The sequence below is a fragment of the Oncorhynchus kisutch genome, linkage group LG17 (assembly GCF_002021735.2).
Source record: "Oncorhynchus kisutch isolate 150728-3 linkage group LG17, Okis_V2, whole genome shotgun sequence".
Classification (NCBI taxonomy): Eukaryota; Metazoa; Chordata; class Actinopteri; order Salmoniformes; family Salmonidae; genus Oncorhynchus; species Oncorhynchus kisutch.
The window spans coordinates 38,985,558-39,000,775 of NC_034190.2; the positions used below are offsets into that span (position 1 = coordinate 38,985,558).

Sequence of the window (15,218 nt, forward strand, 5' to 3'; positions counted from 1 at the left end):
AGACTTCCTTAGATATTGTGCATCAGCTGTTATTTACAAAAATACATAGCCTGCTGCCCCTTGTCTTGCCAGACGCTGCTGTTCTATCCTGCCGGTACAGCGTATAACCAGCGACGTTGTTGCCGGTGATATCTGGTGAGGACCTGCCTTACAACAGGCATACAAGCCCTCAGTCCAGCCTCTCTCAGCCTATTGCAGACAGTCTGAGCACTGATGGAGGGATTGTGCGTTCCTGGTATAACTCGGGCAGTTGTTGTTGCCATCCTTTACCTGTCCCGCAGGTGTGATGTTCGGATGTACCGATTCTGTGCAGGTGTTGTTACATGTGGTCTGCCACTCACATATTGTACTGTAAATTGTGTACAAGGAAAATCCACAGCAACAATGTGATGCATAAATCATTATACCTTTATATTTTGAATGAAATGTTGGGATTAACATAACTTTATTAATTTGTGTAGACCAGCAGTTACCAACCTTTTCCGTTCCGAGGACCACCATATCACAGTTAAAAGCTTGAGGACCACCATTTGAGCTTGAGGACTACGTCTTTGTAGTCAAATTTAGTCAATTTTTGCAGTGAATGTAACAAATTAAAGACCTATTATTTTTATTATACAAAGTAATGTACAATTGCTTATAATACCTTTATTTTTGGAAGATATATATATATATTATATATAAATATTAAACACACTGGTGTGTAAATCACATTTTCTGATATTTTAAGAAATGAGTGTATGCAGAAAAATATGTGATTGGTACATACATTTTAAGGCTTTAAAATATGTTATATATCCATTGATTCTTAAAGAATATAACTCAAACTCTCATTCCCTATCAGAACCCAAAATATAAGATTAATTTTGCCTGACAATACATTTGAGAGTGGTTGCATTTCTCCAGCTCCATCCCTCAGCTATTTACCAAAACAGTGCTGGGTTGAACCTCTGAGTTGAACTGCAGATGGCCCCTTTAATGTTATCGGGGTATTTTATTCATCTCAACAGAAAGTCTGTTAAAGCCACTGCAATATATTAATGAACTGTAATAGGTTTACAGTATACTACAATACATTACAATACAGAGCGGTATAGCCTAGTGGTTAGAGCATTGCGCCAATAACCAAAAGGTCGCTGGCTCTAACAATGTGAAAAATCTGTTGATGTGCCCTTGGCCAAGGCACTTAACTCTAATTTGCTCAACTTTTATTTTAACTCAGTTAAGAGCAAATGACTGCCTACCCTGGCCAAACCCGGATGACGCTGGGCTAATTGTGCGCTGCCCTATGGGACTCCCAATCACGACCGGATGTGATACAGCCTGGATTCGAACCAGGGACTGTAGTGATGCCTGTTGCACTGAGATGCAGTGCCTTAGACCGCTGAGCCACTCGGGAGCTGAGTAAACAAATTACCAAATGAGTAAATAATAAATGACCAAATGTTAAAATTGCTATATAATCACTGAATTCCTATGAAAGATTCTCCACAGTGAGAATGGTCCATTCAAGACTCCGCATAACTCTTGTGAAGTCCAAACTGTCAGACATTGATCTGTCAACATTAGATTAGGGCAACCACAATAGTTGACATAGCTAATCACAAGTCCATTTATTCAACAGCGTCTGCTACAAAAACACTAGGCTTTTATCTTCCGGAGAGCTGAATGTTCTTTCTATCTACCTGGTATTCGCTACTCTCTAAAGGTGCTTATTCGCTGCCTGGTATTATTTGCATGCACTGACAAAAGTCCCTAATTTTACCATCCACAAGCTGCTAGTGTAAAGTGAAAAGAGGCTCTGACGGTAGCTTATCAATAGCACCAATGTCACATGACAAGATACTTGGAGGGTGTTGTCCAAATAGTAAATCACCCTGAACCTTATATAGGGTATACCTTACTTTACTCCTACGAGTTGGTTGAATTCTGTTCACCTCACTAGTTAGTTGTTCAATTGCATTTTTACTAATGAAGTACACATGCTTCGGAAGAATTAATCAAATATGTTTCTCAGAATATGCCTGGTTCATCGTTGTTTAGCATAATTTAGGGGCACTTTGTATTACATGGGTCTCCTGATAAAAATAAACTATACACACTGACCAAGGGAAACATGGTGACTGCACCCATGAAGGACCCCAACTGCACCACTGCTCCACACCACACGAGGGCACTGTGGCCCTCATCACGGAGGATAACACCAATGATCACCTTAACATAGGACAAAGTGAGGATGAAGAAGATCCAGGAGCCCACCTGAGATAAGGGACAAGTATAACATTTACTTATTCAATCCATTGTAATGTTTACCATATACTGTATGTGTAATAATTATTTCTATGAGATGTAGTCCTCTATGTTAAGCTTTCATCTGTAGCATAGAACTACAGTGGGTTCTGAAATTATTGACACCCTTGATAAAGATGAGCAATAATGACTTTATAAAATAAATAATCCACATACTGAGCTAACTTTTTTTTAAAGGGGAAATTATATTCTTATACAATTGCTCAGAGAAAGAGATTTTGTTTAACTAGTAACATACATTTTTCTCAAAAAGGTAGTTGTCAAAACTATTGACATCCCTAAAGATTCTTTTACATAAAGTAGTCAAAGGTTCAGTATTTGGTCCCATGTCCCTAGCACGCAATGACTACATCAAGTTTGTGACTATACAAACTTGGATCTATTTGCAGTTAGCTTTGGTTGTGTTTCAGATTAATTTGTGCCCAATATAAATGCATGGTAAATAATGTACTGCATCATTTTGGAGTCACTAATTGTAAATATGAATAGAATATGTTTCTAAACACTTCTACATTAATGTGGATGCTACCATGATTACTGATAAGAATGAATTGTGAATAATCAATGAGAAAGTTAGAGGGGGAGGTTAGCATGTCTTGGGGGTATGATCTTTGACCCTTTTTTTGTCTACAATATACAGTAGCTAAGTATTTTAATTATTTATTTTATAGTCTACTGTGCATCTTTATCAAGGGTGTCAATAATTTCCAACCACACTGTACATTATGAATTTATGTTGTGGAAACGTACAATGAGGAAGGTTCCTGAGGTTTCATTGACCAGCAGAGGACATGGACTCAGCACTGCCATGCCTATAATGTAGGCTCCAATCCCACTGCCAAACAAAGTGAGAGCCCCCAACAGCAATAAGGACCTGTGAAAGGATGACAGTAACATTATCATTATTAGTGGGGGTGCAGTTTAATAAAAGTCCCATTTTGTTGGCCATAAAATAAGCCTACAAATAGGCCTACATATATTAAGTTGATAATGAGTAAATTAAATAACGATTCATTCATATTTATTGGAAATGCATTTGAACAAAACTGACCTTGTTGGGAAAAACATGGCAATGAAGCAGGCTAGAGGGTTGGACACCGCAGCCATGGTGGCCGACAAGTGGTAGGCACTGTTTCCATAGGGCAGACAAGAGTAGGACTGCACTGAGGGAAGCACAACGTTAGTCAGTCCGTTGACCCAGGCCAGGATGAAGAACATGTACAGCACCTGTATCCGGCTGTACGTCCCGGTCCCAAAGCAGCTTTTGGGCTTGATATCAGACTGTTTGATCATGGCCTTCTGCTCTGTGGGGTTCATCTGAGCTGCCTCGCCTTTCTCCAGGACCCCGTTGGGGTAGCGGGCATTTGGGCGTTCCCGGGCCACGGCAGGGTGGTAGTTCAGAAGGATGAAGGCTCCCAGGCACACCAACATCATGGCACTGAGGAAGAAGAAGAACACCCCAGCTGAGAAGTTGGCCGGCTGGTAGTGAGCCTGAAGTTCGTAGCTAAGACTGACTGAGCCAGTGTCATTTATCATCCGAGTGCAGTTATTACAGTGGACCACCCCCACCCCCTGGATCAGGGCTACCAGGGCGGGTATCAGGCCACTGACACCCTCCCCTACAAAGTAGGTGGTGAGGTACTGGGGCTTCAGACGCATCATAAAGGGCAGGAAGGTGACAGAGGAGGTGCAGTCCACAGTGGAGAGGAAGAAGGTAAGGAGGAGGAGGGCCACGCTGCGAGGGACGCCCGCCACCAGCAGAGTCTCCTTCCAGAAGAAGGCCAGGAGAAAGCTGGCCACCATGCCCAGGGAGATGATCACATAGATGACCACTGTCTCGTTGAGCGCCCCGGGGCGGAAGCGGTGCATGAGGGTGATGAACAGGGGCCCCACGTTGGCCATCTGGATGAGGACGGATAGGTAGGATGGCAGGTACCAACCCTCGGGGATCTGGGGCACGATGAGAGGCAGCTCTACCCATAGTCCGTTGATAGACACCCAGGAGCCCATGCCAAACAGGCAGGCCAATATATGGATGAAAAGTGACATTGTGAATCTGGGTACTGAACACTGGTGCGCTTGGAAGTGGATTCTAGAATGAGATAGAAATAAGAGTTAGGGCAGCATAAAATACAATGAAATTAACACTGAATACATTTATACTTTGCCTGTTACTCACAGAAATGTACTTTGCGTAAAGAAAAGAAGCCATGTGTTCCAATGTTGAATTGATGCAACGCTTCAGGTAAGAGTAGAATGCCAAATCCAGAACAACGGCCGACACAAACACACATCTCGACCACATCTATTTGAAAAGGAAACAGTCTCACTCACCCCGTGCAGCTGGTAAGGAATACTCCTTCCAGCTTAGTGACCTTTTCCTGTGTTTACTCAACGATTGCTCTGGTATGACATTTCGTATCAAAATCTAAAAAGTCTACTTGACTCGAATCGAAGTGTTTTTACTTTCTCCACTGAAATGCAGGTGAACCATGATGTTATTAGTTAAAATGCAGGCACATCAGTAAACATCCTGATGCCTATGGTGGGTGGGAACCATTGTTCCTTTACCATTACATTAACCATAAAAGTTATAAAATTGCGTTAGTAATCCGATGCAGACCCGCACATTTCACCTTATTTTAATCCCCTTTCAGCTAAGCAAATACCAAACACTCTTTCCTGATAGTTATTAATTAGTCAGCTGAATATATTTAGGCGCTAAGTGGCTCAACTCATTGAGAAGAGTCTGGTTCTGTAAAAAAAGACATGCCAAATGATTTCCCAGTATTTTAAGACAGGATTCAATCCCAGGTTTTACAGAGCTGTGTAGTGAGTGCTGTGTAGGGAGAGCTGTGCAGTGAGAGCTGTGTAGGGAGAGCTGTGCAGTGAGAGCTATGCAGGGAGAGCTGTGCAGGGAGAGCTGTGCAGTGAGAGCTGTGCAGTGCGCTGCTCTACAGAATGCTGTGGATTGAATCTCGGCCTTACATAAACACATTTTTTAAACATTGGGTTTTGTAACTAAAAAGGTCCAGACAACGTCTTGTCTGAAGGTGTGTTGGAAAACGTTGTTGACAGATGTTGGCCACTTAAACCTGTAGTGTCATCTGGGAGAAGATTCTTATTAGTTGAAGCTCTCTGCTAAATTTTATTTATTTATTTTTTATTTCACCTTTATTTAACCAGGTAGGCTAGTTGAGAACAAGTTCTCATTTGCAACTGCGACCTGGCCAAGATAAAGCATAGCAGTGTGAACAGACACAGAGTTACACATGGAGTAAACAATTAACAAGTCAATAACACAGTAGAAAAAAAAAGGGGAGTCTATATACATTGTGTGCAAAAGGCATGAGGAGGTAGGCGAATAATTACAATTTTGCAGATTAACACTGGAGTGACAAATGATCAGATGGACATGTACAGGTAGAGATATTGGTGTGCAAAAGAGCAGAAAAGTAAATAAATAAAAACAGTATGGGGATGAGATAGGTGAAAATGGGTGGGCTATTTACCAATAGACTATGTACAGCTGCAGCGATCGGTTAGCTGCTCAGATAGCAGATGTTTGAAGTTGGTGAGGGAGACAAGTCTCCAACTTCAGCGATTTTTGCAATTCGTTCCAGTCACAGGCAGCAGAGTACTGGAACGAAAGGCGGCCAAATGAGGTGTTGGCTAGGGATGATCAGTGAGATACACCTGCTGGAGCGCGTGCTACGGATGGGTGTTGCCATCGTGACCAGTGAACTGAGATAAGGCGGAGCTTTACCTAGCATGGACTTGTAGATGACCTGGAGCCAGTGGGTCTGGCGACGAATATGTAGCGAGTGCCAGCCGACTAGAGCATACAAGTCGCAGTGGTGGGTGGTATAAGGTGCTTTAGTGACAAAACGGATGGCACTGTGATAAACTGCATCCAGTTTGCTGAGTAGAGTGTTGGAAGCAATTTTGTAGATGACATCGCCAAAGTCGAGGATCGGTAGGATAGTCAGTTTTACTAGGGTAAGTTTGGCGGCGTGAGTGAAGGAGGCTTTGTTGCGGAATAGAAAGCAGACTCTAGATTTGATTTTGGATTGGAGATGTTTGATATGAGTCTGGAAGGAGAGTTTACAGTCTAGCCAGACACCTAGGTACTTATAGATGTCCACATATTCAAGGTCGGAACCATCCAGGGTGGTGATGCTGGTCAGGCGTGCGGGTGCAGGCAGCGAACGGTTGAAAAGCATGCATTTGGTTTTACTAGCGTTTAAGAGCAGTTGGAGGCCACGGAAGGAGTGTTGTATGGCATTGAAGCTCGTTTGGAGGTTAGATAGCACAGTGTCCAAGGACGGGCCGGAAGTATATAGAATGGTGTCGTCTGCGTAGAGGTGGATCAGGGAATTGCCCGCAGCAAGAGCAACATCATTGATATATACAGAGAAAAGAGTCGGCCCGAGAATTGAACCCTGTGGCACGCCCATAGACTGCCAGAGGACCGGACAGCATGCCCTCCGATTTCACACACTGAACTCTGTCTGCAAAGTAATTGGTGAACCAGGCAAGGCAGTCATCCGAAAAACCGAGGCTACTGAGTCTGCCGATAAGAATATGGTGATTGACAGAGTCGAAAGCCTTGGCAAGGTCGATGAAGACGGCTGCACAGTACTGTCTTTTATCGATGGCGGTTATGATATCGTTTAGTACCTTGAGCGTGGCTGAGGTGCACCCGTGACCGGCTCGGAAACCAGATTGTGACAACGTCAAATTCATTACAGATTCTTACAAGGCTTCGGATGTGAAGTTACAAATTTATGTAAAAAAATGCTTTAGTGGAAATCACTTTATGATGCTTCCAATACTGAAAGACCTGCCCAGTATACTTTATGACAAAGTTAATTGGACACGGTCACATTTCCTTAATTTACTTCAAATATCACCAAGAAGCAGCCAAAAGGTAACATTGGTTACTTATACTGTAAAAGTATTGCATAACTACTATAAAAACATCTGAGCAGGAGATTGTTTATTAACAAGGAAACCAGCTTGCTGCAGTGTCTTTGATCTGGTACAAAAACAACTCAAAAGGAATGGAAAACAATTATAGGAAATTATTTTGTTACAGCGTGTCCTCTAAGTTAAAAGTAAGAGGAGATAAAAGCAAGACATTGAAACAGATGTCTCAGACTTTGTCAGCAGAAATAACATTTTCAGGTAAAAATTAAGTAGACTAAGTAGTAGACTACACATACATGAAAAAGCATGCATCACAATCAGAAAATATATTCCATCTATTTAAATGATAGTTTACACTTTTGGAAGTGCACAAAGTAAACCAAAAGAGTACAGATTGTTCACTTCGTTTAAAAAAAAGTTAACAGTAAGAAGAGGATTGCACATATACTCACGTTGGGTAGACAGCAGGGAGTTCAGTCAGAGGTTCTGCAGTGCAGAGAAGCCAAAGTCCTATGCACTGAAGGATCCCTCTGAGGGGACCTGGGGATTTTAGCTCCATTCCTTGGTGGGTGTGCTTTTGTCAACCAACCAAGACACATGTTTGTTCAACACCTGAGTTGATATTTCATCCACAGTTCCCTCAAGAGGCACATTTCAGGACATTTTTCATTGAGACATCATATGTAATGGTTTACACCAACACCAAGATTTTCATTGTTTCTTTTCAACTTATGGCTGAGTCAACACATTCTTGTATCTAAGCATTTCTCTAATTCTCCCTAAGGAGATCAAGGGAACTAGCTAAGCTGGAAATACAGTAGAACTAGCTAAGGCCGTCCATTTCTCCAGAGGACATTTTCAAATGAGTTTTAAAAATGGTTTGATCTCTTGATCTTTTGTTGTGGTTATACCTGATTACTTTTCACTCATTTCACTTTGGTTCACAAACTGCTTTACAGAGAAAGTTAAATTGGTGATGATCTTGAAATGCAATCCATAACCACAGTAACAGGTGAAAGATTAACCAAAGCAATAAAGCTAGTTAAAGCCCTGTTTGGCTTTCTTCATACCGACATCTACTGGAATGTTGACCAAATTACACTAAGGACTAGGCAAAACTGTCCCGAATGTAACAAAAGAGAGCTGAACAAAATTCCATAGGAAACATTTATACATACCGAATGACCCAAACAATTATCATTAATGATAATGTAGGCCAAAATACCATCCTGGTTAAAAAGGCATGTCAAATGCATTCATATATTCCCATAACTCTTCTGTAACATTTCCTGAGAATGCATAGCAACAGGATGAGACCTGTGCTTAGCATTAGGGCTTTGTTCACCCATAACAATGTAACTTTAGGCCATAGAAGGCAATTCCTGTGAGGAGTAATAATGAGTCTCAGGAGGCAACGGAAAACCTGCTACCTCCACCCGTACATTCATTTGAGCCAAGTAGTAATTACTTTGCCATATTGTCAAAGCTTACAAAACAAGTAGCTATTGGTTGGAAGTTTTAATTGAGATTGAATCATCGAGGTTGATTCATTTTTCTGAGTAGGTGACTTGCATTATGTGTCAATTCAAGATCACATTCTGAGGAACAAAATGTAACAGATTCTTCAACACTCCTATTTTATTATTGGTTTTCCAAACATCCCAAACTTCTGTCAAGTGATTTTGAGTCACCAGATCTGAAAGGCAGTCAAAAGGATTGTTAATACAGCGATCTAAAGATAATAAGCTTATTGGCAACAAAATATGACTTGGCAACAAAATAAGGCAGGAAAGAAAGATTACAAATGGCCACATAAAAAAAAAAAACACAAATGTAAAATCAGTGCCTGAGAAACTAGTTCACCTTTCATTTTCACATTAAAAAACAAACAAAAATGATCATATAGAAAATGTATAGTAAAATATTGTCGCAATCTGACGAAATCCTTGATCCTCCGTTTTTGACTATTTTTATTTTTATTATACAATTATTGAAAGCAGTAACTTCCCTCAATGTACATTTCAAGACTAGGGCCAAGAAAGTGTATTCAAAATAGCCCGATGTCTCATAATTGTGTTCTCGTTAAATGGGAAATAAGGTATTTTTTTCCTGAACATGTTTTCATCAGATAGTGACGATATAAACATGACTAAAGAGTCAAGGCATGTTGGACCAATACTATTTCTATATTGTCAACATAAAGTCTATAAATTCCATTGAGCAGCAAGTTTTCCAATATTAGTCACTGTAGGAGGTACTAAGGCGTAGCAGATTTTTTAATTTTCTTTATTCCTTCTGAAGCTGAAATCACAAAAACCCCTTGTGTCTCAGTCATGATGTGTTTAGTAGGCTAACTTAGGTCGCATTTACATTCAGACTTAGCACTGGTGTTTTGGCCTAAAGACAGAGGCTTCAACGTTGCCAAAATGTTTTAGATAGCAAGATAACATTTAAATGTTATCTGAAGGAAGGCTAACATTTGGCATTGCATTTGGAATGGTTAATAATTAAAAAAAAATGGTCATCAAAAAAGATTCAACACCAAATTACATGGATGATAATACACAACAGGAGACGAAGGCATTAGTAGAAAGAAACAATCCCATTGTGTATGGAGAAATAATCTGGAGGGAAATAAACAAGTAATTGTTCAGAATTATCAGGACAACACAAAATAAGCTTCAACATAATCTCTCTGGAATGATGATTCTGACATGGCAGACAATGACATACCAAGTGACAGACATAAATATCTCCTAGAACAGGCAAATTCAAACCTGGACCTCAAATCCAGTTCCACTGCTGATTTCCATTCTTCCCACCTAATCAAGGACTGATTTAGACCTGGGACACCAGGCGTCCAACAGTAGTATTAAAACCTGTCTATAGCTAGGTTTCCATCCAAATATTTAAAAAACCTGCATTTAAAAAATACTAAATAATTCCACCGGTGGTATGTTTCCACCAAACGGACTTGTTGATAAAAAAGAGGTGCGCACACAAAATGTACGTTTTCATGTAACAAATAAAAACCTAAAGTACAATGGGTTTCCATCGCATTTTCAAATACTCTAAACTCTCCGATAGTAGTCACAAAAACTGTTGCGTTAAATAGCAAATGTGCCTACTCTGGTCTTCGTAAGTATCAACATTCGGCAGATACAGTGCGGACAGGCTGTGCGGGTAGGCTAGTCCACATGAGATGATTATGAATAAGAGCGAGAATCTGTTAATTTGTCAAATGACATTCAAGCATCGATCATCATGTCACCAGAATAAGATAAAGCATCAAGATCACCTTGCACTTTCACCATCCTGTGAAGTTCATCATTTATAGCCTAATTTATCATTTGTAGCCTAATGAACTGCACGGTTTCTCCAAGACGTTGTGGGAGGACCACACACCATATCATTACAAGTGGACTTCGATATGATGATTGTCAATATTTGCCATTTCTCGCATTATTAATTTTAGACACAAAGATCCCACCTTGTCGAACTAGGAAATGATCGGTCAGCATTTATAAAATTGTACCTACCTGTCCTGTTTCCATCACAGCTGTCATGCTTTTTGTTTTAAATTATATGACTTTAAATCACATGAAAGCTGTGGATGGAAACATGGTTTTTGAGTTTCATAGGGCCACTTTCCAAGTCAAAGATTAAGCCCTGTCCAGGACTCTCTGCATTCTCTGGAGATTCTCCGTTGAGCATGCTTTTTAGTCGAGGACTGGGCTTCTTCTGTCTCTCTGAAACTGGCCATTAATGTGTTTGTTTCTTACTCCTAAGGCCTGGGGACAGCCAAACTGGATGAATTTGTGTTATTGATTCAGTCCCTGATTAAACAAGTCTTGTCACATGATTTAGTGGAAAAACATACCGGTAATAGCAGCTCCTTCAGCAAACCAAGAAACTATATCAATAATTTAAAAAATCCCCTGCGGCACTGCATCACATACATCCCCTTAACCAGGACACAGCAACTCAATTCTCCCATTACCCCTGGAATAACTTTCCTCAGCCCTTACAGAACCCCCCCCATCAACCCTTCTGGGCCTGGAAAGGGTGTTCCATCTTCCATCCCTGACGTGATCACCCAGCTGTGGTTCCTGGTGCCTAACTAACTGCAGTTGTCCACACAGTCCTCAGACTCTGCAAATATGTGGTAAATGCTGACCAGTGGGAACATGGAGAGGGCTCCTATCAGTGAGCCAGCCTGGATGAAGACACCGCACCACAGCAGAGCAGCATGGCCAGCCTTGTGGAGCAACGTCCCTATAACTACCTTCAGGTAAGAGAAGAGACCAGTGAAGATGATCCAGGACACCACCTGTGTAGAAACAGAGAAGTGTCCGTGTGGAAATCGTTCGGGTTACAGATACTCTAAATCTGCTACACATTGTGTTGATCACACCAGACCTGGGTGTTATTTTCATTATTTTAATTACTTTCATATACATTTTAAAGTAAGCATTTGGATTTTTTGTTCTTTGAAAATAGAAATAGTTCAATATTGGAATGTATTTTGGTATGCATTTACAAATACACTTGGAAAGTATTGGCATGTATTTTAAAATGCAATTATTAAAATACTCCCATAAAATCGATATCGGGTCTCTTTGGTCCTAGGGTTATTGGAAATAATGTATTTGGAAACAATTATTTGAAAATAGTTTCAAATAGCAGGTTATTTATAGAGAATAAAAATAAAAAAAACGTTAAAATAGTTAAAATAAAAGTAGTTGATTTGGCAATACATTATTTGAAAGCACTCAAATACACAGAACATAAGTATTTAAATGACAAATAGTTAATACACATGTATTGGAACTCAGGTCTGGATTACACCTAATCTAAAGCGATCTTAAAATGTCCTCATTACAGGTACACACACACTACACAAAACATTGGCAACCCAGGAAGTGAATGCACTTCAAGACAAAAAGTGATTTCATTATTAATAGTAGCCTCAATCAATGTTGTAGGGAACAAGGTCCACAATGATAGCACTGACGGGCCTAGTAGTTAATAGATGATGGTTGAAATGACTTACCACGAAGGATACACCAGCAGAGCTCCCCAAGAGAGGAGGACAGGGGCTGAGCACTGCCAGAGCCATGAGGTAGGCCGCAAAGACCCCCCCTGCTACAGACATGAAACCAAGACCCACAGATGACCTGCAACACAGAGGGAAAACACACCCACAAGTAAGATCTCCTGACTCAACATTAATAAACCATGTACAATTATTCCAAACCATATCTAGGCCTAGTGTCCGTCCACACTTACATTATAATATTCATACATCAATATATTTCTATCAATCAATTACTGTACATGAGGGTGCAACACACAACTGTGGTATAGGCCTACACACTAATCATGCAGTCGAACTCAGTCATATCCACTCACCTGCAAAGGACAAACATGGCCACAAAGCAGGCCAGTGGGTTTGCAATGTTGCCAAGGACCACAGAGAGGTGATAGGTCATGGTGCCGTAGGGCAGACAGGAGAAGCTCTGGACAGAGGGAAGGACTCCGTTGGTCAGGGCGTTGGACACACCTAGTAGCACCAGCAGGTAGATGTTGCGTGGCGTCCAGAAGGTTTGGACCGGGGTTGCTTTCTCCAACTCCACCTGGTCCTCAGACAACAGTGTTCCTCCATTCTGGAGCGGGTGGGTCTCCTCCCCATTTTCCTTTGTCGTCACCACTTCAGGCTCTGGGGTCTCCTGTGATGCTGGCTCTGTTATTTCTCTACGCGTCAACGCCATGAAGCAGAGGGCTGAGATTGTCAGCATTACAAACAGGAACCAAAAGAAGTCCTGGGCAGGGAAGTTCTCATCCAGGTAGTGTGCCTGTACCGTGCCATTGTTCAATTTGCACTCCAATTTCCCCACACCCTGCCCCAAAGCCACAACACATGGGAACAGGGCACTGAGCCCCTGGCCAACAAAGAATGTGCGGATGTATTGAGGGGGGTAGCGGAACATGAAGGGCAAGAAGGTGACATTGGATGTACAGCAAACCAGAGCCAAAACGAATGTGAGCAGCAGATATGGTACGGATCTCACTTCCCCTGCCACAGTGGCCACCTGTGACCAAAAGATGGCTAGGAAGATTGATGCCACCACTGCTAGAACCTGGATACTGTGGATGACCAGGCGCTCGTTTAACTGTCCTGGGGCACAGTGATGCATTATGGTCACAGCAATCGGACCTATATTCCCAAAGGCTATCAGTACTGACAGATAGACTGGCAGGCTCCACCCTGCATATATAAAACAATGGTCAGTGTCAATCAGAATACACTGCCGGATTAAGCTACTGTCTTTTAGCCTAGACTTCATGCAACAGTGCCTGTACTCAATAGTAATACTGTGAAAGGACAAAACAGTATTTCTTATAGAATGGTATAAACGAATAGGGTACCATGCATTGACAACGAAAGAATATCAAAAAAGAAAACATGTTTGGAATCAGATACTGACCTTCAGGCAGAACTCTGACAACCACGGGTAGCTCAACCCAGAGACAGTTCACGGAAATCCAGGAACCCATACCGAAAAGAGCCACAAGGACGTGAGTAAAAGCGGCACTGTTCCACCAAGTACCCGCCATTTAGCCTCTCTGACGAAGAAGACAGACAAAATGTATGTTATGTATCGTTTGAAAAGTGAGGCCGATGTCTTATGGGCACGTGCCCTTTCTTATTAAAATGTCAGCCAGAAGGATGTTCGAGTTGAGTAAATGCGTCCGCAGCCTATGATTTGTGGCGTGTTATGTGAAGAGTAGATTCTCCTCCCCTTACCATGTAGCCATTCAGAGAGCTTCTAGGGATTGTGAAGGCGGGCATTCCTGCACTTCAGAGGCTAAATACAGTGCATGCGATTTAGTTCGACGCGCATGGCACCGGAGAAGTGCGGCACATTTCCCTAGGCAGAGTGAACACTGATCCACCCGCTCGGTGCTTCGATTTAGTGTGCTGGTGTGAATATCGAGTGCACTGATACGTATTACAGTTACTCAACAAGATGTGATCGATCATTTATAAATGCAATTGTATTGTAGTACGGTCTACATAAATGCACTGAGATAATTGACTACAACTGCTTTATAGTCGGTATGTCGAATACGCATTCCCTTCACCTTCCCAATACACCGTCTAACAAATAAATAATGAACTAATAATGAACTAATTGACCTACTGGGCTATATAACCACATAAACAAACCCTTCAGAATGTCCAGTGATCCCTATAATAATATTCAGAACTGAGAGTTGATTCAGTAAAAGTGGCAATCTGCGTTTGGTGCATCAATGCGAGTTAAATGAATAATTTTACCTATTAATGCCTCATGACCTTAGTTCAACTGTCCTACCCCATCAGAACCCACAATAAGCTTGTTTACTCCGTTTGTAAACAATATAATTTTAAACATGACTAAAACTATCATTTCTCATGCGTGGTCAGTCTGTATCCACAGTGCACTATGAATTTGAGTGTGGTTACATTACTCCAGCCCCATCCCTCAGCATTTTTCCAAAACAGTGGCAGGTTGTGCTTTGTTCATATCTAAACAGCAGATTACCCAGTGTGACATAAAGGGGAAAACAAATTGAATACAGACACCCACTGTGCACCCTCTAAAGAATGTTTAAATGTTCCTTCAATACTTTTAAATAGTCCAATATAGGTTGCATAAAAGATAAATGGCATCTCAGTGTAAAACCGTCAAACCTTACACCTGGAAATTGTGGCCTGATATTTTTTTTCTCCACAATGTTGATTTTTGGGGCAGTAACTCCCAGCACCACAAACAAGATAAGCTTGGTAGTGTGTGTGAGTTAACTATTCAATTAAGTTATAGTGTGGTAGACAGAACAAATGTAATATGTTTTTGCTCATCTTTATCAAGGGTGCCAATAATAATGGACCTGACCGTATGTGCATGTATATCAATTAACACTGTGACAAAAGG

The 15,218-nt window shown here is 41.3% G+C and overlaps 2 protein-coding genes across 2 annotated transcripts; both read right to left on the reverse strand.

Moving 5' to 3' along the window:
- Positions 1 to 390: 390 nt before the first annotated feature.
- On the reverse strand, positions 391 to 14,017 carry slc52a3-2a (solute carrier family 52 member 3-2a). Its single transcript, XM_020505729.2, has 7 exons — positions 13,728 to 14,017; positions 12,652 to 13,507; positions 12,293 to 12,416; positions 7,692 to 11,569; positions 3,362 to 4,402; positions 3,061 to 3,184; positions 391 to 2,259 (listed from the first exon to the last, which is right to left on the reverse strand). Exons 4-7 carry the CDS (start codon positions 7,796 to 7,798, stop codon positions 2,050 to 2,052), a joined length of 1,482 nt encoding a protein of 493 aa, XP_020361318.1. The 5' UTR covers positions 7,799 to 11,569; positions 12,293 to 12,416; positions 12,652 to 13,507; positions 13,728 to 14,017; the 3' UTR covers positions 391 to 2,049.
- On the reverse strand, positions 11,360 to 13,436 carry slc52a2 (solute carrier family 52 member 2). Its single transcript, XM_031793292.1, has 3 exons — positions 12,652 to 13,436; positions 12,293 to 12,416; positions 11,360 to 11,569 (listed from the first exon to the last, which is right to left on the reverse strand). Exons 1-3 carry the CDS (start codon positions 13,434 to 13,436, stop codon positions 11,360 to 11,362), a joined length of 1,119 nt encoding a protein of 372 aa, XP_031649152.1.
- Positions 14,018 to 15,218: the final 1,201 nt, after the last annotated feature.

What these genes read in the sequence shown, in the direction of transcription:
- slc52a2 (XM_031793292.1), bottom strand. Translation starts at nt 13,436, where the DNA reads ATGCATCACTGTGCCCCAGGACAGTTAAACGAGCGCCTGGTCATCCAC. An exon ending in GCCATGTTTGTCCTTTGCAG is followed by an intron (nt 12,417 to 12,651) that starts GTGAGTGGATAT and finishes TCTGTGTTGCAG; the next exon opens with GTCATCTGTGGGTCTTGGTT. An exon ending in CTGCTGGTGTATCCTTCGTG is followed by an intron (nt 11,570 to 12,292) that starts GTAAGTCATTTC and finishes GTTTCTACACAG; the next exon opens with GTGGTGTCCTGGATCATCTT.
- slc52a3-2a (XM_020505729.2), bottom strand. Translation starts at nt 7,798, where the DNA reads ATGGAGCTAAAATCCCCAGGTCCCCTCAGAGGGATCCTTCAGTGCATA. An exon ending in CTCCCTGCTGTCTACCCAAC is followed by an intron (nt 4,403 to 7,691) that starts GTGAGTATATGT and finishes ATCTCATTCTAG; the next exon opens with AATCCACTTCCAAGCGCACC. An exon ending in GCCATGTTTTTCCCAACAAG is followed by an intron (nt 3,185 to 3,361) that starts GTCAGTTTTGTT and finishes ATCCTTTCACAG; the next exon opens with GTCCTTATTGCTGTTGGGGG.